We start from the raw sequence: 24,266 nt of genomic DNA on the forward strand, positions 1-24,266 counted from the left end.
CAGTGATATGCCTAAGAAGAGAGAAGTGAAATCAAATGGGAGAGCGATCATCTTGAAAGCAGACAGGTCTTTGTTTGGACACATCATAGTGATGGCACAAGGGTGCAGTCTACGTATGGAGGATATCCTTTCTCATCCCCTTGGACCATTGCCCTGGGCCCTGTCCACTCCAGAAGGATTGCTGGAAAAGACAAATAAAACTACTTTAGCCACAACCTTGCAGAAACATGTAGCAATAGAAGAGCAACTCCCAGGAAACTCTGCTACAGTGGTTGATGGAATGAACTTGGTCTAAAGAGTGAAAGGTGATCAAATTACTTTCAGAGATGTTACCACAACAATTCTGGGTATGGCTCTGAGGGAAGGCAGTCAGAGTAGCAGAATAGATGTTGTGTTGGACATATACAGGGAGAACTCTATCAAGAATAGTGAGAGATCTCTACAGAATGAAGAGACTGGTCATGAGTTGCAAGATATCACAGGCACACAGGTGGTGAGGCAGTGGAGGAGCTTCCTGACCAAAGTCAGTAACAAAAATAGTCTCATTAGCTTCATAGTCCGTGAATGGAGGAAGGCAGAAGATGGTGATGAATTTTTCCCATTCACCATGTACCTTTTGCAATTTAATTTATTGTGGTTTAATATTCTTGGGTATTTGCATGAAAAATCATCATGCGGCTGTCTGCTGGATAGCATTCATCCATTAGTTTGTTTTCTCCTCTCAAAATTTCTACAATTTACTGAGGCATGAGTAACTGCCTGCATTTGAGCTGTTTTATTTTTCGGTTTTACTTTAAGTCCAATTGGATATAAAATGTGTTGTGGATTATTTTGAAATTAACATTGTATTCCCATGATCAATAGTGCTCTAGGAATCTGATTTCAAAGATTTTAAAAAGTATAGAACAACAGAGATCTGCGCATAGTTCTTTAAATTGGCAGGGAAGATTGAGAAGTTGGCACAAGAGTGCATAAAGGATTTTTTACTCAAAGGTTAATTGTTTATAAATGTTTTACATTTTTAACATTTTGTTTATTTTCAATAATTTTGAATGTAATTGAATATTTCAGAATGTCAAAGGTTATTCAGCAGCTTTGACAGGTTAGATTCCCATTTAGTTCAGTTGAATTTCCTCTGTTTTTGAACAGTTTTATTGGTAGCAGTACTGACAACCTGATCGTCCTTATTACCTCATTGAAGAACATTCTTGAATGTAATTTGTTATCATCAGTGCAGGAATGTGATTACTTTGGGATTCTTCCATCTCAATAGTACTTGATAATTTGAGCCTTCAGGTATGTGATCAAGCATTTTTTTGAGAATAAGCTGTTATCGTTGATGTTATCTTATACCATCTGTTTAATATTTATGAGTACTAGTACTTCAGAAAAGTTTTGCTGTTGGGAGATAGTTTACTTTCAGTCTTGTACTCATGAAACTGACAGGGAGGGTGTTTGGGATTGATCTTGTAATATTAGGAGTATATTTTAAAGAAACTGATTCTGAGGTGCAGAACGCAGTTTGTATCTTTATCTCTGCCATGCTAAATGACCTCATTTCCCTTTTTGTGCCTTCCTTTTCTTTATGAATATTCTTTCTGCTGTTAATCTTTGTCTTACATTATTTTAACTCATATTTTTCATTACCTTTCAAAAAGAAATCCTGCAGAGAAAGAGGCCCTTTGGGCCACGATGCCCATTTACATCTGTTACCCATTTACAGTACTCTCAATAATCCTTTATTTTATTCCCACATTCTTATAAACTCATTCAGGATGCTACCACTTAGCTGACATTAGAACCAATATTCAGTGGCGAGTCAACCTACCAACTTGCATGTCTTTGGAATAAGGAGCACTGGGAGAAAATACACATGATCACCGCGAGGACAAGCAAACACCCACAGACAGAACCTGAGATGAGGGTTGAACCCTAGTGTTTATCCCTGTGTCATCTTGAACCAATTTCATTCAAAACTACTTCTGTGTTAATTTTCATCCATTATTATCTATCCATACTACCAGCATAGCACATCCATACTATGTAATGTATTACTGTTCTCCGTGCTGTTCGCCATAGTTCTAAATTTTCTGTCATTTGCTTATTTGGAAATATTACCCTGCAATTCCATGTCTATATCAAGAGAAACAATGAGCCTTTGGGATATCGCAGTCTGCCATGCAACAGCTTTAAACACAACACTTGGCTCTCACATCAACCTTCCATCCATGGCGCTATTGATTTTTAATTTTATGGAACTCAAATGTGCTAATTAGCTTTTTCCCCTGTGGACTTCCTCTGCTGCATTCTTTCAATAATATTCTCTGCTATCTCAACAAATAATTAAACTGGGCTAGTAAGTATGCTTTGCTTTAACAAATCCACACTGACTCTACACTGTATTTGAGGTTTGCAAGATTACGCCGAACAACCCTTTACATTGGCTCCACCTTCAGGAAGTCAGGGTGAATCCCACCTTCTCTACTCTAACATATCCTCCCAACCATTAACTCGACTATCACCAAAAGATAAGAACAGCACTGAGTTACCAGATTGCTGAGCTATGAGGGATCCTGCAGATATCTGCAGGCAGATCATCAAAATGTGCAATAATTGAGTTTCATGAAACTAAAAGTCAGTGATGGCATGATGTTTTAAATCTGAAATGAGACAGAAAATGCTGTAAACTCTCAGGTCAGACAGCATCTGGTGGTAGAAGGTTATATAGTCATCAACATGTATTGTTAACTTTTTATTTCTCTTTATATTGCCTGATCATCTGAATATTTCCAATATTTTTAGTTTTGCATCATGACCTCTACTTCCACTGAGATTTTGGCAATATTACATAATTCTATAAAAAAGAAGACAAAGTACCCACTTAGCATGCCGCCTACTTTATGTAAAAAATGCCTTCATCATCTTTAATTGGCTGTTCTCCTTCTCTTATCATTCATATGCTACTTATGTGCATAAAAGACTTCATGTGTTAACTGTCATTTTGATGTTTCCTATAGAGGGAGAGTCTAAGCCCAGGGGACACAGCCTCAGAATAGAAGGGTGTTCTTTTAGATCAGAGACAAGGAAGAATTTCTTTAGCCAGAGAGTGGTGAATTTGTGGAATTCATTGCCACAGGCAGTTGAGGAGGCCAAGTCTTTACATATATTTAAGGCAGAGGTTGATAGATTCGTGATTGAAGGGTACGAAGGGATACGGGGAGAAGACAGGAGGCTGGGACTGAGAGGAAAAATGGATCAGCCATGATGAAATGGTGGAGCAGACTCGATTGGCCAAATGGACTAATTCTGCTCCTATATCTCATTCTCTTGTATACTTTCATTTTTGTCACTTCCTCCCTCAACTTATGTACCTATTTCATACTTGATGACGTGCAACACACAATCCTCCATTTTGTTTAATCATTTTTTATGTCACCCAGGCATCTCTGGTTTAATTCTGCCCCACCCTAGTGAGGAATGTGACTAGATTGTACCTGAAACATTTGCATTTTAAAAGTAATTTGTTGTTTTCTAAGTTTTACCTACCAATATTTTGCTTGCATTTTATCCTGGGCACTTCTCATTGAAGTATGACATTCTCCTGTTCTCTGTTTTATATCCCTCCTTGTCCTTCTCAATGGTTCTCCATTTTTGTGAAGCCCACTTGGACCACTTACCAAAAATGAATGTAACAAGAACTTCCTTCCTAGTTGGCTGAAACATATTGATGAAGGAAGTTATCTTGAACAAATTTCAGAAAGCTCTTCTTCTGTTATTCTTTATTGTAGTATTATGCCAATTATTAGAGCATGGCACGCTGCTTTTACAGAAAACTGTTAATACAAACTATCTCACAAGATAGCAGTAGAAATCTTAACCAGACATTGCACCTCTATAAGGTTTGCACTGATCCTCCTTTGCTCAAAAGAAAGCAACCCCTGCCTATCTATAAGTTATGTCCTCGAATCATAAGCACTCCTGTCCAGCAGTATCCTTATGAGACTTTTCTTGGATATGCATCCTATTGTACAGCAAACAGAACTGCACAATATTCTATGTGCAGCCTTGGAAACATCTGGTACAGCTGTAATGTGATTTCCAAGTTCTTGTACTCAGTGCCCTGCTTGATGAAAGCAAGCATGTTGTACTCCTTCACCACCTATCTAACTGTATCATCATTTTCAGGAACAATGTACTTACTTCCCTGGGTCTCTCTGTTCCAATGTACTCTCCTAGCCTTGACGTTCGGTGTCCCGGTTTAACTTCCCAGAATGTACTGTACAGCATGGAAGTAGGCCCACTGACTCTGTGTCTATTAAGTGCATATTTCAATTCCCTACCCCCCACCCCCCCCCCACCACCGCATTTTCACCAACTGCACTCAGATTCCAACACTCACTTAGGTCCCAATTAACCTACCAACCTGCACATCTTGGTATGGTGTGGGAGGAATCCTGAAATCCAGAGAGCTGATAGGGAAACCCAGGCAGTCACTAAGAGAACATGAAGATTCCATACAAGATTAAAGATTAGCTTCATCTAGATGTCAAAACATACAGTGAAATGTGTCATCTTGTCAACGGCTGACACTGTCTGAATTTGTGCTGAGATCAGCCTGCAAGTGTCACCATGCTTCAGCACCAGCATAGCATGCACACAAGTTACAAACCCTAACCTGTCAATCTTTGGAATGTGGGAGGAAACCGAGGCACCTGGAGGAAACCCACTCAGTCATGGGGAGAACATACAAACTCCTTACAGATGGCGACAAGGATTGAACCCAGTTACTGAACCCGTGAGGCAGTTCTACCTGCTATGCCACCATGCCACTTATTTCTTACAGCTGGAGATGTTTAGAAGCAGTTGCAGCATTTAATAAAAATTTGAATGACAAGTTAAAAGCAGAATCAGCATTAGGTTTGTTATTGTTGACGTAGTATGTCAGAGGACTGCCAGAATTGGAGAAGCAATCATTTAAAAATGTTTTAATTCCATGAACCTAAATAAACCATAATCATTTAAAATACTGTGCATAGAGGAAATGGTCAATCCAATTAGACTTTTGTGCTCAGGTTGCATTTCAACATCACAAGATCACAAGACAAAGGAGCAGAAGTAGGCCATTCGGCCCATCGAGTCTGCTCCGCCACTCCACCATGAGCTAAACTATTCTCCCATCTAGTTCCAATTTCTGTCTTTTTCCCCATATCCCTTGATATCCTGACTAATTAGATACCTATCAATCTCCTCCTTAAACACCCTCAATGATTGGGCCTCCACAGCTGTACGTGGCAATGAATTCCATACATCCACGACCCTCTGGCTAAAAAAATTTCTCCTCATTTTTGTTCTAAATGGTTACCCTCTAATTCTAAGACTGTGACCTCTTGTCCTGGACTCACCCACCAAGGGAAACAGCCTTTCCACATCTACTCTGTCCAACCCGTTCAACATTCAAAATGGTTCTATGAGATCCCCTCACATTCTTCTATACTCTAATGAATACAATCCAAGAGCCAACAAACGCTCCTCATATGTTAGTCCCTGCATTCCAAGAATCATCCTAGTGAATCTTCTCTGAACTCTCTCCAACATCAGCACATCCTTTCTAAGATAGGGGGTCCAAAACTGCACACAGTATTCCAAATGGGGTCTCACCAGTGCTCCATAGAGCCTCATCAACACCTCCTTACTCTTATACACTATTCCTCTTGAAATGAATGCCAACATAGCATTTGCTTTCCTTACTGCTGATCCAACCTGGTGCTTAACCTTTAGGGTATCCTGCACTAGGACCCCCAAGTCCCTTTGCACTTCCGATTTTTGAATTTTCGCCCCATGTAAATAATGATGTGCCGGATTATTTCTTCTTCCAAAATGTACCACGGTACATTTCTCAACATTGTATCTCATCTGCCATTTCTTTGCCCACTCTCCTAGAGTGACCAAGTCTCTTTGCAACCTTTCTGTTTCCTCAACACTTCCTGCTCCTCCACCTATCTTGGTGTCATCCGCAAACTTAGCCACAAAACCATTTAATCCATAATCTAAATCGTTGATATACAGTGTAAAAAGAAGAGGCCCCAACACCGACCCCTGCGGAACACCACTAGTAACTGGCAACCAACCAGAATAGGATCCCTGTATTCCCACTCTTTGCTTTCTGCCTATCAGCCAATGCTCCACCCATTCCAATATCCTTCCTGTAATTCCATGGGCCCTCATCTTATTAAGCAGCTTCTTATGTGGCATCTTATCAAAGGCCTTTTGGATATCCAAATACACAACATCCACAGCCTCACCCTTGTCAATCTTATTTGAGATTACCTCAAAAAATTCCAATATGTTGGTGAGGCAGGATCTTCCCTTCATGAAACCATGCTGGCTTGGGCCTATCTTGTCATGCACCTCAAGGTATTTCATAACCTCGTCCTTGAGGATCAACTCCAATAACTTTCCAACTACCGATGTCAGAGTAATAGGTCTGTAATTTTCTTTTTGCTGCCTCCCCCCTTTCTTGAACAATGGAACTACATTTGCGACCTTCCAGTCCTCCGGAACCATGCCAGAGTCTACTGATTCCTGGAAGATCATTTCCAATGCCTCCACAATCTCCAGAGCCACCTCCTTCAGAACCTGTGGATGCACTTCATCCGGTCCAGGAGACTTATCTATCCTTAGTCCATTTAGCTTCTCAAGCACTTTCTCTCTAGTAATCTTGACTGTACCTAATTCTATTCCCTGAGACCTCTGGCTATCAGGTATGTTGCTAATGTCTTCCACTGTGAAGACTGATGCAAAATACTCATTTAGTTCCTCTGCCATCTCTTTGTTACCCATTATAATTTCTCCAGCATCCTTTTCAATAGGTCCAATATCTACCCGTGTCACTCTTTTACTCTTAATATATTTAAAAAAGCTCTTAGTGTCCTTTTTTATGTTAATTGCCAATTTCCTTTCATAATTCATCTTTTCTTTACTAATGACTTTCTTAGTTTCCTTCTGTAAATTTTTAAAATTCGTCCAGTCCTCAGTTTTCCCACTAATTTTTGCTTCCTTGTACGCTGCCTCTTTTGCTTTTATTTTAGCCTTAATTTCTCTTGTTAGCCACATTTGTGTCATTTTTCCTTTTATGATTTTCTTTTTTCTTGGAATATATTTTTCCTGCACTCTCCTTATTTCTTGTAGGAAATTCATCCAATTCTTCTCTACTGTCTCTCCATTTAGCTTACTTTTCCAATCAACTTGGGCCAGTTCCTCTCTCATACCACTGTAATTTCCTTTGTTCCACTGAAATATTGATACACCTGATACCAGCTTCTCCTTCTCAAATTTGAAACTGAACTCGATCATATTATGATCACTACTTCCAAGGGGTTCCATTACCTCTAGCTCCCTAATCACCTCAGGCTCTTTACACAGCACCCAATCGAAAACAGCTGATCCCCGGTGGGCTTATGGACAAGTTGCTCCAGAAAGCAATCCCGTAGGCATTCTACAAACTCCCTCTCCTGAAATCCAGTATCTTCCTGACTTTCCCAATCCACTTTCATATTAAAATCTCCAATACTTATCTTGACATTTTCCTTTTGACACGCTTTTTCTATTTCCAGCTGTAACTTGTAGTCCACATCCCGGCTGCTGTTTGGAGGCCTGTATATAACTGCTATTAGTGTCTTTTTACCCTTGCCATTTCTTAACTCGATCCGTAGGGATTCTACTTCTTCTGATCCTATGTCCCTTCTTTCTAGTGATTTGATATCATTGCTTACCATCAGGGCCACGCCACCGCCTTTACCTACCTTCCTATCTTTCCTATACACAGTTTATCCTTGAAAATTTAGCACCCAATCACATCCATCAATTAGCCATGACTCAGTGATGGCCACAATATCATATCTTTTAACCTGTAGCTGTACAACAAGGTCATCCACTTTATTTCTAATGCTGCGGGCATTTAAGTATAGTACATTTAGATCAGTATCTGTTACTGATTTTGCTATATTTCTATCGCACAGCAGATTATCCCGTCTATTCACCTGCCTGTCCTTCTTGCCATCTTTGCTGCACAGTATCTTTGACTTATTACTATTTTCCTCTTCCTCGACCCTAACACCCTGGTTTCCTTCCCCTTGCCAACTTAGTTTAAACCCTCCCTAACAGCTATATTAAACAATCCCGCCAGGATATTAGTACCCTTTGAGTTCAGGTGTAATCCATCATTTCTGTATAAGTCATGCCTCCCCCAAAATAGATCCCAGTGATCTAAGAACTTGAAGCCCTGCCCTCTGCACCAGTTACTTAGCCACACATTCATCTGCTTAATTCTGCTATTCTTACCATCATTGGCACATGGCTCAGGCAGTAATCCTGAGATTATTACTCTGGAGGTCTGGGCTTTTCAGTTTTCTTCCTAGCTCCCAGTAATCTTCCTTCAGGACCTCCTCTCTTTTTCTGTCTATGTCATTGGTACCAACATGTACCAATGTTGCTTCTGGTTGCTCGCCCTCTCTCCTGAGAATACTCTGGATCCGATCCGAGATGACCCGTACCCTGGCACCAGGGAGGCAACACACCATTCGGGTATCCTTGTCCGGCTCGCAGAATCTCTTGTCTGTTCCCCTCACGATGGAATCCCCTATAATGACAGCATTTCTCCTTGATTTCTTTATCATGGCGCTGGGCAGAGTGCCAGAGTCCCATTCGTTGCAGTCTTCCTCTGTCAGGTCAACCTCTTCAATAGTATCTAAAACTATATATCGATTGCTGAGGGGGACTGTCACAGATGTGCTGTCCACTATCTCTCTATAGGTACTATCGATCACCTCCTCACTTTCTCTAATTAGCTGAAGGTCATTAAGTTGTTGCTCCAGATCCCTCACTCGATTTCCAAGGAGCTTCATCTCATTGCATCTGGAGCAGATGTAATCCTGTGGGAGGCTGAGAGTCTCCCAAGGTACCCACATCTGGCACTCCAGACACAACAGTAATCCAAAATGCATACCTCTAATCCGAATGTTAGCTCTAAATAAACAAACCTGTAACCTGCAACTTTACTGTAGGTCGCAGAAAGCCTCTTCCCGTTTCCGCCTAAGCCCGTTGAGCCGAAGCCCTATCACTCTGCACCCTCTCACTCCGCTGCCCGCTCCGACACTGCCCGCTGGATATGGCGTCTGATTTCATTGTTTTCTTTATGCATTTTTATTTTTCTTCTTGCTATTTTTTTAATTCAAATTTCAAATTGCCTTTATGGTAATATGGTATTCATCTGAAATAGCCCCCCATCTCTTCTACTTAACATTTCATGTTTAAAACAGCTGGTTTGACAATGGAGTAAATAATTCGAGTGTTTTGTGTAATTGTGTAGAAGATCCTTAACTGGCAATAGATTTTCTCTGATCTAAAAGACTGCATGCAAGAAGCCTCCACCTTGTCTGCAATTTCTCTGAGGATATGCTTCTGTAATTGTATTGACACTTTAACTATAATATTAAACTTAAGTTCCTTTTGCTGTTCTTGTTAATGTTTACCAGAGAAGGTACCTTGAAGGGATTTGTGACACTGTTGTAAAATCCACTGTTTTAAAATGTCCTTACATTCTCCAATACTATTTTAAATTAGTGAAAATGTATTGGATTCTTTATTAGATTTAGAAATCCAGCAGGGGGCACTTTCTGACTTTATAAAACCTGTTTATTGACTTGTAGTAGTTTGTTTAATCTGAAATGCATAGGGGCTGTTTTTTTTGTAAAGTGACTATATTCTTACTACATAATTTCAATTTTTGTCTAATTTGTTATAATGATTGTCGAACAGATACTACAAGTAAGTTAAATCTATCTCCCATTGCCTTTGATATTTTTGTCTTTGACATCTCTATTTTCTGCTCAGCTTCTTTCCAATGAAAGAGAGATAATGATCTCAAATGTTATGAGAACATGCACTCTATAACATTCTGGTGCAATTGAACACCACCATGGTATCACTGAACCACTCCCTAGGTTGAAGCATAATAGATTATTGTATTTTTCTTTTCCTAGGATGAAATCCTGTGCAATGTTTGGAGGCGCTACTTGCAAAAAAGCCAACAAGCTTATACAAACAAACCCATTGCTGCTTTCACCAGAAAACAGAGGGTAGGTATGATTGAAGAAATATTGGTGCTATCAGCTATCAGTAAGAAAACTGGCCTTTTTTCAGTATCTGGAAGAAAATGCTATGTCTCAAGTATATTTTAGAACGAGTTGCTGGAGGAATTTAGTGGGTCAGTTAGCATTTGTGGAGGGATTTGGCCAGTCAAACTTTTACATGAAGACGGTTTACCTTAGTCCATTTCCCTCTAGGTAGACACTAAATTGTAAGGTCATAACGAGGTAGATTATGGGATTGAGTCCACCTTATTTTACTAGAGAACCACTTTCTATATTTCCTCCTCATAAGCAGAATCCTAGTGACTCTGTAGTGTACTCTTGCTGTTGCCTCAACACCTTTTCAAGAATGTAGAGTCCAAACTGTATATAGTTCCCATGCTAGCTTTGCTGTGGTTTACACTGATTACTAATCCATCTTGAACTTTTATTGCATACACCCTATCCAAAAGAGCAGAATGATTTATTTCTTTTGTTGATGAGATCTGAGTATTACTTAATAGGGCAATAAATGAAAATCAAGAACATACTCCAGGTGCATTAAATAAAAAGAGAAATTCTGGAAAACTCAACAGGTGTTGGGACCTATCATCTGAACTGGGAAATGGGAAACTTTTTTTCTCTCTTTTTTCATAGACTGGCCTGCTTAATCTGACTTTGACAGCCATTAGAGAAATTTTCCTTGTTCCAACCATTTCCCACCCCCACCTTTGTGCTACCTGAACCAATCTGCTGTGATGAGGTGCTTCAAATAATTGATTGTGACTGGAATTAACTGAGGAAGGCTCTGAACCCCTGGAATTTGCCTTCCACTCAATCTCACTGGCTCTCTAGTCTGCTTTGGAGTACTTTGACAACAGCAAAACCACATCAAGCTAGTCCTGCTGAAGGGTTTTGGCCCGAAATGTCGACTGTACTCTTTTCTTAGATGTTGCCTGGCCTGCTGACTTTCTCCAGCATTTTGTGTGTGTTGCTCGGATTTCGTGCATCTGCAGCTTTTCTCTTGTTTGTGATCAAGCTACTGTTTATTGTGTCCTGACGAAGGGTCTTGGCCCGAAATGTCGACAGTGCTTCTCCCTATAGATGCTGCCTGGCCTGCTGCGTTCCACCAGCATTTTGTGTGCGTTGTTTGAATTTCCAGCATCTGCGGATTTCCTCGTGTTTACTGTTTATTGATTGCAGTTTGGTGTTCATTACAATCAACCTCTCAGTATTAATCAAACTTCTAAACCTGTGCCTCTGTACCTAACCTCTGCAACTGGATCCTGGATTCCTCACTGGGAAACTATAGTCAGTATGAATTGGTAATAACAGCTCCTCTTTGTTGACAATCAACACAGGCACACCTCAAGCCTGCCTGCTTACTCTAGTGCTCTATACTGCACAACTCAAACACCATCTAATAATCTGTAAATGACACCACTGTTATTGGTAAAAGCTCAGATGGTGGCAAGGATGTGTACAGAAGTGAGATAGAGTGGGATTCATTAACCTCACACTCATCATCAGCAAGACCAAGGAATTGATTGAGACCTTCAGGAAGGGGAAGTTGGTAGAACATACACCAAGCCCTCATTGAGGGGTCAGCAGTAGAAAGGTCAGCAGCTTCAGGTTCTTGTCCAACATCTTAGAGGATTTATCCTGGGCCAGACACATTGGTGCAGTCAAGTCAAAGGCACATAAGTGGCTCTACTTTGAGGGCATTTGGTATGTCACCACAGAGACTCTAGCAAATTTCTACAGTTGTATATGCTTGACAGTACTTTGACTGGTATGGAGACTCCAGTGCACAGGATCACTAAAAGCTGCAAAGTATTATAGATTCAGCCAGCTCAATCATGGGCATTACCCTCCCAATCATCAATGACATCTTCAAGAGGCAGTGCCTTTAGAAAGTGGCATCTATCATTAAGGACCCTCAGCATCTGGGACATGCCTTCTTAGTGTTACTGCCATTGGGGAGGATGTACAGGAACCTGAAGACACAAGCTAATTGACTCAGAAATAGCTTTGTCACTTCTGCCATCAGATTTCTAAACAGTCCATGATCACTAACTTGTTATTCCTTTTTGTATTACTTATTTATAGATTTTTAAATCTTTGTACTGTGCTTCTGCTGGAAAATAACAAATTTGACACCATAAGATATAGGAACAGAATTAGGCCATTTGCCCCATTGAGTCTGTTCCGCTACTTTATCATGGCTGACCTATTTCCCTCTCAGTCCCAATCTCCTGCCTTCACCCCCTATCCCTTGATGCCCTGACTAATCAAGAATCTTAAATGCCTTAAATATACGTAATGATTTGGCCTCCAAAGCTGCCTGTGGCAATGAATTCCATAGATTCAGCACTCTCTGGCTAAAGAAATTTCTCCTCCTCTCCATTCTAAAAGGATGTGCCTCTAATGTGAGGCTGTGTCTTCTGGTCTTAGACTCTCCCATCATTGGAAACATCCTCTCCATATCCACTGTATCAAGGCCTTTCAACGTTTGATAGGTTTGAGTGAAGTTACCTCACATTCTTCTGATTCCACTGATTATAGGCCCATTTAAGACAATGATAAATCTGATTCTAATTCCTTAAGGTAACAGTGATCTAACTTCTTAAACCTTGGCATTCTGTTTGTTGAGAATGTCCTCACTGGAAGTTCCAGTATTTTGATTGAATGGAGGTGATATATTTTGATTTGTATCTTTGCGAGAAATTTGGAGGTGAAATATTTCTCTGTTCTTGCTGCACTTGTCTTGCTAGATGGCAAGGTTGCAGGTTATAAAGGAGAAAACTCAATGTGTTACGTACCCGTGGGTATCTTGTGCCTGTCACATGACCATGATGTAATTGAAGCTCTGCTGGGCATGATGTAATGGTCTTGTGATGGTGGAGTGACGTAATTTTCCCGCCAGTGAGAGGTCATGTGGTAGTTTTTTTCCAACAGGGTATAAAAGGAGAACCCCTCCCTGTGACACCGGGCAGTTCGTGGTTGAATTCGCCAGTGACTCCGTTCTGCTACGTATTCAATGTTATGATGCAGTTTTGTTTTAAAGTGGAGTTTTACTTTCTGCCTTAAGTCTCAAAGGTTATTGCCGGCAGTTTTGCTACAATACTGCCAGTTCAGTCTAGTTGGAGAATGAAGATTTGTCGAAGTTCGGGAAGCTGGAAGAATCGAGGAAAGTAGGTGTTGTCAGCTGTAAAGCAGGTTTGACCTTATTAAATCTTCGTACAAGGAGTTAGTAACCTGTGTCTATGATAACTCCTGCATTTCTGAAAGCAGAAAGAGTTGGACGCAGAATTTCGCCAAGGAAAGGTCAGTGCCTTTAAGCCGTTTTATTTCCTTCAATCGTAATTCCCTCAGCAAAGCATACTTCGGCTGGGATTAGAAGTAACGTCGAGAAAGAGGATTTTATTACTCCAAGGAAAGTCTCTTCTAACTGACTGTGTAAATCATTTTTGGACTTTTTTTGCAATACTACTTTAAAGAACTGAGTTCGCATTTCTCACTTTAAGAACTGTTCGAGCTGCCGTATCGCAGACGACTTCCAGTTAAGTTAGTCGTTTGTTTACTTTTGGGTTTTTTTTGGCTGTATTTAATAAATGTTTCATTTGTTACAAAAAAAAACCTGTCTGGATTATATATTCATTGTTGCTGGATCATAACAACACTGCACAGTATAGACATGCAGCTGTCATGCTGGAGGAACGGAATATTCAAGCTGGTGCATTGTGTTTGATAAAGGGAATAGTGCATAATCTGATATTGAGGTCCTTGGGTGTTGAAACTGTACTTATTTGTGTACTGGCCATGTGAATGGTGAAAATTCTTTGGGAATGGAGAGGTGAACTATTTGCTGCAGACTAATAAGTTCTTGCCTGTTATTAGCACATTATGTATGTGGCAGATCTAGTTAAGTTTGTACCTACAGTTGTATGGTTCACTTCATAGCTGAGGAAATCAAAATAGGTTTAAACTTTCACGAGGAAATCTGCAGATGCTGGAAATTCAAACAACAGCACACACAAAATGCTGGTGGAATACAGCAGTTCCACCAGCATTTTGTGTGTGTTGTAGGTTTAAACTTTGTTACATTCAGTACATGTGGTACTTTTGACCACAAAATGCAAAATTTGCCATGCAGGCTCTGAAGGTAATTAAGTCAAGGACGTATCCCCAAGGGAACTCCTTGGTAGTCTTACCCACTTGAGGTGCCTTCTTTAATGTTTTGCAGACTTATTAACTCTCCAGTATATCATCTGTCTTTCTCCCATCTTGCACTTTGTTTGATCTGCACTACCCTTTCTCTACAACTGTAACACTCCATTCTGCATTCTGTTTTCTTAATTCAATCCTGATGTATTAAGTATGACATAATCTGTCTGGATGGCTTGCAAAACAAAAGTTATTCCACTGTGACAATAAACCAATACTATCTGAAGTATGTTTTTAAATCTAAATGTACCACCTCACATTTACTGGCATTACTTTCCATATTCCACTCTTTAGCATATCTTATTGAATCTCCCCTTGTACTTTTTTGACTCTGTGAATTAATCATTATTACATCTATATTGTAATTAGGGTGTTATTCAAAGCTTACCAGACAACTCTATCCCTATATCCAGGTACTTGTATATGAAATTAAATCTGGTTTCAAAACAGAAAACAGTGGCACACAGCCATTTCAGTTAAACCCACTTCTGTGTTTCGACATTTACTTGTTCCACATAGTTTTGTCACCATCTGAACCACAATTGTCCCTTCAGAATCGATGATAGTTGCTTCTAGTTGTTTTCTCATTAGATGGTTAGTTCCAAATTTTCTACCACATCTAGTAAGTCAATTTTCTACTGTCATAGTGAATCATGCATAGATTTTACTGCATAATTCTGCTGTTCATATTTAATTTTCACCAATTTACTTTTTTATAAAGCATTTAAATTTTCTGTGGTCAGAACAATTTAAGAAAGAAATCATGGAGCCCATTCAAAGAGAGTTTCAAAGTCAAGAGTGGTCCATAGTATCCAAAATGGGATTTTTCTCTCTGTTCACTTGCGTCCTAGTCTAAGCAGACATTTGAAACAAAGATTGAAACAGAAAATAATAGTAATAAGTACTTCATTGAACCAGAGTAGGAAATAATTTCATTATAGCAGCAACATTTAAAAGCACACTTAGCAATAATAATAACATTAAGTAATAATATTAACTAATATTAAATGCTGGAAAAGGAGAATCTCAATGGTTTGGGTCTGTGATGCTCTATCAGAATGAGATGTTTCTTTTATTTTCATCCTAGACAACATTTGCTATTGACCTTCCTTAGTGCAGCGATTGGAATTAACAGAAAGCTGAATTGGTTCTTTTTTATTCAAGCAAAATGATGAATTCTATTAAAAGTCATGAATAAGAACAAAAATCTGTCTATTATATGTGCTATTTTTGTATAGAAGGTGGAGATACTTTTGGACCTGAGTGAATGTGGTGGTGCACACCATATTCCAGTACTTAGATTGGTTTCTTGTTTTGTCTACATGCATGTTTGAACATGACTGAAACAAAATCTGTACCATTCAAAAACGTTGCAGGAGGTTGATTCCAATTAAGTGCGCTGCTTTGCATTTAAGGAAGCTGCAAGGTGTTGTATAGCAAGCTTTTAGGAAAAAAATGTATGGAACACTTGAATTGATATTTTTAAGTGATAATAATCTTGAATATAATACCCACAGGTGTTTGAATAGATTTAATCAGATTAATTTGATGCAAACAATTATACATGGAGATCCAGATCTATCCTGATGTTGCAGGAACTTTTTGTTTTTCTGTTTCTTAAATTGTCAATTCTTAGTTTGGTCTAATCTTAACCCGAGTATTATACTTAAAATGCATTGAAAAATGAGTAAAATTTTTATCCTTTAATCAAGCTTCTTCAAAATTTAATGGAACTAACTGAACCCTAAATCTGTGAATGTGATGCACCAAATGGCTTCTGTATGTTCCTTAATGATTTGGCAGCAGGTTTCCTAAAATACCTTGATTTGCACTTGTGGAGGAGCCTAGGATTGTGAAGACCTGAGTGTGTTCCTTAGAAAAATATAGCCCCAAAATACAATCTTCTGGCTTGTTTCATTACAGGATATTATGTAAATTATTAGGCATTTTCGTATATTAATGCACCTGGTCTTGACTCTAAGGCTCTTCCAGAATTATTTATCAGGATGCATTTGTAAGAACTTGATCACTGTCCCTTTATTCAATTTTTCTTGTATATGTGTTTGGTGGGTTCACCTGGTAATGAGCAGTTTCGTTATACAGCAATCTTAGACATAGAAGTTGTTAACATGTTTGCACTATTCTACTGCATGCAAGTTAGCAAAAGGAATGAGTTATACCAGTTTGACTAGTTCTGGATGAATCCAAAAGCTTCTTTTAAGTAGTGATAATTTTCAATGGATGTATCCTTGCACTATAAAATTAAATTTTTTGTCTGTTAAATTAGTTTTTTGTTGAATATACCCATTATTATTTTGAAAAAAACCCAAAATATTAGGATGAAGTGCAGTAATAATTATGTGTAATTTTATATAGTAGTTTAATTAACTTGAAAATCTTTCATACACATAATGATTTAAGGATTAAATTAAATGTTTTCTGTATGTTAAATATTTATATTGTTAGTAGAATTTTAACTTTGGTTTAAAGTGAAATAGGTTCACAAAGGTTGGAGGTGTTGTAGATAGTGTGGAGGGCTGTCAGAGGTTACAGCGGGACATCAATAGGATGTAAAACTGGGCTGAGAAGTGGCAGATGGAGTTCATCTCATATGTGTGAGGTGGTTTATTTTGGTAGGTCAAATATGATGACAGAATATAGTATTAATGGTAAGACTCTTGGCAGTGTGGAGGATCAGAGGGATCTTGGGGTCAGTGTTCACAAGACACTCAAAGCTGCTGCGCAGATTGACTCTGTAGTTAAGAAGGCATATGGTGCATTGGCCTTCATCAATCATGGGATTGGGTTTAGGAGCCAAAAGGTAATATTGCAGCTATACAGGACCCTGATCAGACCCCACTTGGAGTACTGTGCTCAGTTCTGGTCGCCTCACTATAGGAAGGATGTGGAAACCATAGAAAGGGTGCAGAGGAGATTTACAAGGATGTTGTCTGGATTGGGGAGCATGCTTTATGAGAATAGGTTGAGTGAACTCGGCCTTTTCTCCTTGGAGCGAGGGAGGCTGAGAGGTGACCTGACAGAGGTGTATAAGATGATGAGAGGCATTGTTCATGTGGGTAGTCAGAGGCTTTTTCCCAGGGTTGAAATGGCTAACATGAGAAGGCACAGTTTTCAGGTGCTTGGAAGCAGGTACAGAGGAGATATCAGGGGTAAGTTTTTTATGCAGAGAGTGGTGAGTGCCTGGAATGGGCTCCCGGCAATGGTGGTGGAGGTGGATACGATGGGGTCTTTTAAAAGACTCCTGGGCAGGTACATGAAGTTCAGAAAAATAGAGGACTATGGGTTACCCTAGGTTTTTTCTAAGGTAAGGACATGTTTGGCACAGCTTTGTGGGCTGAAGGGCCTGTATTGTGCTGTAGGTTTTCTATGTTTCTAAATTCCATATATTTGTGTGTTTTCAGATACTATTCTTGTTACCTTTATGAAGCCAGGTTTCTATTTCAGGATTAATGTAAATTTGGTCAGTTTGTATATTGCATTCCTGCACTCTGTAGCATATACAACATTTGATGAAGGTGTTACCATACTGGTGTCTGGAAAATTCCCTATTCATTAATTCCTAGAAATTCTCAGTATAATGGAGACTGAGACAAACCTCTGAATGTAAATGCCAGTTTCTTAAATAATGTATATCAGAAACCTGTTTCAAGTTTAGCAGAAATACTTTTACTGGCAGTTGTAATGCAAGTGTTGTACTGTGGCCAAATGAGGAAGTCCACATTTTAAATGACTTTGATTAGTTCCTTCAGTAACAATATCTCTGGTAGCTCAAAAGGCATTGTCAGAATCATCCGAATCAGGTTTATTATCACCGGCATGTGTTGTGAAATTTGTTAATTTATCAGCAGCAGTACAATGCAATACATAATATTAGAACAATAATAATAATAAACAAGTAAATCAATTACAGTATACATTTATTGATAGATTCAAAATTGTGCAAAAAAGTGTATTAAAAAAGTGAGGTAGTGTTCACGGGTCCAAAGTCCATTTAGGAATCGGATGACAGAGGGGAAGAAGCTGTTCCTGAATCACTGAGTGTGTGTCTTCAGGCTTCTGTACCTCCTACCTGATGGTAATAGTGAGAGAAGGGTATGCTCTGGATGCTGGAGGTCCTTAATAATGGATGCTGCCTTTCTGAGATCCCGCTCCTTGAAGATGTCCTGGGTAGTTTGTAGGCGGGCACCCAAGATGGAGCCAGCTAAATTTACAACCCAGCTGTTCGAGCTGGTGAAGGACTTTTGCAATTCCTGTTCTTTACATTCGTTTTTGTTATAACGTTTGGAACTGAGAGGCTGGAACTACTTTTTTATATCAAGTCCTTTCGAGTACACCAGCCGTAGCAGACATATCAATTGCAACTTTATTTGAATAAGTCCACTAACTTTCACTTGTGTTACTTTAAAATTTTATTTAATAATGTAAATTTAAGTAATGGTAGTTTTCATGAATTGTTTAATTATATTTAGTTACTGTTTTCTCATTGTTTCTAAATGTCCATGATTATCAGAGGCATTTAGAAATAGTGGAAAATGTTGTATGATAGCACAAACTGCCAGGATACATTTGGGAAGGTCTAAAATCAAGGCCCTTGTTCCCACAACCTGTGTGCTACTCCACCTCATCTGCAAAGTTGGCAGCACTGTAAGGTGACTTTCCCGTGGGTGGAGTACAAGGTTTTTTTTTCATCCTAATAATGTAATAACAGGAAAAAGTTGAAAGTAATCAGCAGATTAGGCAACAGAAAAGAAATCAGTTAATATAACTTTGAATGGATTGGACATATTACAAAAGTTGGGATGTTTTTCTCAAATCTGGATATGAATTTAATTGCAAATTGACAAGGGTGAATTGCGTATCAAAATTATCTGGAACCAAGTTGGTGTTAAATGGCGAAACTGTGTATTTAATTCAATGCAATCATAGTGATGTATTATTAAAAAAGATCTACAATGATGAGTTTATTAATTTTACTTACATTGCCTGAGCAAACTCCTGAAATTAAATTATTTCCTTAAACAATTTTCTCTTTTCTCTTACCTTGCTATTTCCATCTTTATACAGAATTCAGAAGTAAATTCTAGCTCATCTGGATTTGACACTGAGACAGATATATTATCCTTGCATGGATGCCCTTCATTGCTTGAAAGTAATTCTGAATGTACCTCTCTAAACAACAGTACTGATGTATCCAGAAATGCATTTTTATCAGGTATAAGCATGTTTTGATAACATTTTACTGTTTCTAAGTTACACTATATAATCATTTGAGATGAAGTTTTTGTTACTTACCCATATTAATTCCTATTAAAATATGTTGCTATCCACTCCCATTTCCACAATGTTGTTATGTCCTGGAGTCAAGTAGATAAATTGGTTGACATTGCTCACTACTGAACTTATTTTAAATGCACACTTTGAAATAGCCAAACATTTAGAAAGGAGTGGTTCCATTAGACAGACGCAGCATGGATTCAGAAAGGGCAGGTCCTGTTTGACAAACTTACTGGAGTTCTTTGAGGACATAATGAGTGCAGTGGATAGAGGAGAACAGGTGGATGCCGTATACTTGGATTTCCAGAAGGCGTTCGATAAGATGCCGCACAAGAGACTTATAAATAAGATACTGATGCATGGAGTTGGAGCTAGTGTATTGGCATGGATAGTGGATTGGTTAACCAATAGAAGGCAGAGAGTTGGTATAAATAGGTGTTTCTCCGGTTGGCAGTCAGTGGTGAGTGGGGTGCCACAAGGATCGGTGCTGGGCCTGCAGCTGTTTACCATTTACATTGATGATTTGGAAGAGGGGACTGAGTGTAGCGTAGCAAAATATGCTGATGACACTAAACTGAGTGGAAAAGCAAATTGTACAGAGGATGTGGAGAGTCTGCAGAGGGATATAGATAGGTTAAGTGAGTGGGCCAAGGTCTGGCAGATGGAATACAATGTTGGTAAATGTGAGATCATCCACTTCGGAAGGAATAATAGAAGAGCAGATTATTATGTAAATGGTGAAAGATTGCAGCATGCTGTTGTGCAGAGGAACCTGTAAGTGCTTGTTCATGAATCACAAAAAGTTGGCTTGCAGGTACAACAGGTTATTAAGAAAGCAAACGGAATGTTGTCCTTCATTGCTAGAGGGATTGAATTCAAGAGCAGAGAGGTCATGCTGCAACTATACAGGGTACTGGTGAGGCTGCACCTGGAGTACTGTGTGCAGTTCTGGTCTCCATACTTGAGGAAGGATATACTGGCTTTGGAGGCAGTGCAGAGGAGGTTTACCAGGTTGATTCCGGGGATGAAGGGGTTAACCTATGAGGAGAGATTGAGTTGCCTGGGACTATACTCCCTGAGATTCGGAAGAATGAGAGGGGAATCTTATAGAAATATACAAAATTTTGAAAGGGATAGATAAGATAGAAGTAGGAAAGTTGTTTGCATTGGTAGGTGAGACTACAATGAGGGGGCATTGCCTCAAGATTCAGGGGAGAAGATTTAGGACGGAGATGAGGAGAAACTGTTTTTCCCAGAGAATGGTGAATCTGTGGAATTCTATGCCCAGGTAAGCAGTTGAGGCTTCTTCACTAAATATATTCAAGAAACCATTAGATAGGTATTTACATAGTGAGGGAATTAAGGGTTATGAGGAAAAGGCAGGTAGATGGAACTGAGTTTACAGACAGATCAGCCATAATCTTATTGAATGGCAGGGCTGGCTCGATGGGCCGGATAGCCTGCTCCTGCTCCTATTTCTTGTGTTCTTATGTTGATCCTTCTGAAATTGATTTGGAGATTTTTTTCTTTGTTCCATAAAGTGATATCTTGTGAGAATAAAATTAGGGTTCTACCACTCACTCATTTCTTGATAAAGAAAGTAACAGTTGGCTGTCATGCCCTAAATTTTGTCTGACTTGCTTTGATTTTAAACTTTTAAAAATATTCAAAAACTTTAAAATCCTTAAATTTTTAAACTTAGAAAAACTTGGAAAATAAAATCCAAATTTACAAGCCATAAGGTAGGTGTAAAACAATTGTCTTAAAATATTATAGTTTTAAATAAAAAAACATGCAAGAGTATTTTAAAATTAGCTATTATTGTGGTCTCTCACAGTCTCTAGCATTATAAATTCCCATGATCTTCCAATTAAAATCTATGAGAATTGATTTGTTTGTGACTCCTAAATCTGGTACTGATTATTTGAGTTCTTTCTCTATGCCGAGGGCAATTAGCCAAAGTTCTCACTCTCTTGATCTCTGTGTGTTCAATCACCAAGCTGATTTTGGAAAAATCAGTGTTGCTTGGAGGATCTTGTAGAATCATTCACAGCAATATCTAGATGTCCTTGTTTGAACAAATGTATTCCAGTCATGGAGTTAGTTTTGTGGAATACTGATAGTGAATGCTTTAGTAACCTTGGTCATGAAACAAATTGTGAAGGGAAAGAAAATGGGGGTATTTTATGTTTTCAGAAAAGTACATAAATATTGCAATTCTTTTCTTTGTTAGAGGATGATACATCATCTGTACGATCAGGATCTGTTGATGGTAGCCTATATTTGCGTGCTGCACGTCGTAAAAGGTTATTGATGTCTATGCCAATGACACTAGCATTTTGTTACTTGGGACTGCTTTGGCTCAGAGAAGCAATTACTCTTGCAGATCTCCTACGGTAAGGCAATGGCACTGTAATGCTGCTAGGGAAATGCAATTGTGTTTCATCTGAATTGCTTTTGTAAGATCCCATAAGTCTAATTGCCTTTTGCAAACGTGTGAATTTCCAGGTCAGAAAGAAGCAGCATAAAATTAATGTTTTGACTTTTGTATAATCTGATAATTAGAAGTGTGGAGGTCACACTCAAAAAGAAAATTCTCCTGCAAAGAAAATAGCTCTGTTTACAAATGCAGTTTCCTCTATTAACTGCAGTGTATAATTCATTAATCTCACACACTCTTAACTTTGGCAATGCTGGACTAACAGCGTTTCAAGAGTATTTGATGTTGTTCTGATGAATGAGTCACTTCTTTAGATGTCACACAGTAAGTTCCCAGTTATCCCAGGATGTGTAAAGGAAGCAATGGGAATCAGAACCAGAACACCAATGGGTGGAAAGGAAATCAAGGAATTGGTACCCAGTGAGCAAGATACTGAATCATTGGGATTTCTGAATTGTCAGATAGCAGATTATCTTTTTATTCTTGTATTAATGGGGCTACATCAATAGCAAATCTTGGTGGAGAAACTATTTCCTATGAATTTTGTCACCTCCCACTTTGAATTCTTGCCAGATATGAACATCTAAAAGACTTGCTGGCTATGTCCTAACTCATACCATTCTGTGTGTTTGTCATGCTGTGCTTGACAATTATACCAAATTAAATAATGCCTTGATTTCAAAATATTTATTCCTGTTTTCAAGTTAGATGGTTAGTCAAGGCTAGGTCCCTATTTTATTCATCAAACTATTGGGTGTAAACCACAATTCCATCGAGCTAAATGTAGAGACTGTTCTCCTTCTGAGAGCTGATACGAGTCAGTGCCTGAAAATTACCCAAACTTGGTATTTTGTCACAGGGTCTCCAAGGTATCTCACCCAAAGTGATTGGAAGTCATTTTATTACTACCATTGACTGCATTGTTCAATGCTTAATATGAAGTACCTTGTAGTGTTTCACAAGAAAAATGCTACTGTACAGGAGCAAATTTGTCTTCTGGCATTTATTTTGATTATAGAGTTTCCTCCTTGGGGAATATTGGCATTATGGATGTATAAATTTTCCAGCTGTACCTACATTTTGTGACAGGATTTGGTAATGTTTTGACTTCCTGATTTGTAAATAGTGATTAATGATTCAGAACTAAATTTTGGTAGTTGGAAATTGGGGAAGGAAAAAGTTTGACCTTTTTAAGAAGCTGGGAGACTTTGGCCCATAATTTTAAAGTAACTTGGTGTGCCAATGAAATTAGCATTTTGTTAGGGGAATGCAACTTCTAGGCCATTCTGAAATTCAGTTTAAACTTTTATATTTTTTAATATGCATTTTTTTAAAAATAATAGGTTTGTCTCAGAGCTACATATACCATATATAAATGCCTTCCAGTATTTTCCTGAAGAGATGAAACTTTATGGACCAGACATTCGTATCTTTCAAGTGCAGGTAAAGATGTACATCTTCCTAAATTGAAAGAAATATGCTGTCAATACTAAAGTAATTTTGTGAAAGTAGATCACAACATTATATCATTTACCAACTTGGTGTGTTGCCTTGTGATGATGTCAATTATTCTTACTACAAGGAAGTGTAGGATTTCCATTTCCTTGTTTTGCATGTAATTCATAGGTTTGCTCTAACCAGTCTGAGCAGTACTACAAGATATGGTAAATGGTGCAATAGTCATCCACCAAAAGCACATCTAGTACACAACTGAGGGGTCTTTAGGGACAACAGTTGCTCTTTTAAGAATTCAAAGAATTTTGTGTTTGAATTACATAGTTCCAAAAATGCGTGAGGATATTTTGAAATAAATTATATTGGATTTGTTCAAATTGAGATGTCCCCTCTGTTACTCATGGACCAATTAAAGAAAATACAAATGAATATATGGACTCGCATCTGCATGACGGTGTAATATGGATTGGAGTTTGAGGGAATTTTGTGTCTGATGTACTTGACTATTTTATGGGCTGGTTTTATTATTATTATTGATGGTCTTTAATATGCTCTTGTAAAAGACTCAGTGTGATCCCAAACATGAGCAAATGTCCTGTACTTTGTTTCTCATTCTGTTAGCTGAAAAGAATGCTGCTTGTTTCTGTGCTTCCTGTCTCTGCCTGACATTTTTCCCCACTTAGGTCACAGGTGAAATCTTGTTGAGTGTACTTAATTATTAT

General features: G+C 38.6%; 1 protein-coding gene across 3 annotated transcripts in view; it reads left to right on the top strand.

Annotated features, from left to right (window-relative positions):
- Positions 1-24,266, top strand: part of taf1b (TATA box binding protein (Tbp)-associated factor, RNA polymerase I, B) — a 102,505-nt gene that overhangs the window by 25,510 nt on the left and 52,729 nt on the right. For 2 of the 3 annotated variants that reach the window (XM_073056891.1, XM_073056889.1), the window contains exons 5-8: positions 10,041-10,136; positions 19,440-19,587; positions 21,883-22,045; positions 23,433-23,532. In XM_073056891.1, the coding sequence (XP_072912992.1) occupies positions 10,041-10,136; positions 19,440-19,587; positions 21,883-22,045; positions 23,433-23,532 (507 nt within the window). The remainder of the gene's footprint in view (positions 1-10,040; positions 10,137-19,439; positions 19,588-21,882; positions 22,046-23,432; positions 23,533-24,266) is intronic. The other variant, XM_073056890.1, reaches the window with a different exon arrangement.

This window comes from Hemitrygon akajei, chromosome 9 (genome assembly GCF_048418815.1).
Source record: "Hemitrygon akajei chromosome 9, sHemAka1.3, whole genome shotgun sequence".
Taxonomy (NCBI): domain Eukaryota; kingdom Metazoa; phylum Chordata; class Chondrichthyes; order Myliobatiformes; family Dasyatidae; genus Hemitrygon; species Hemitrygon akajei.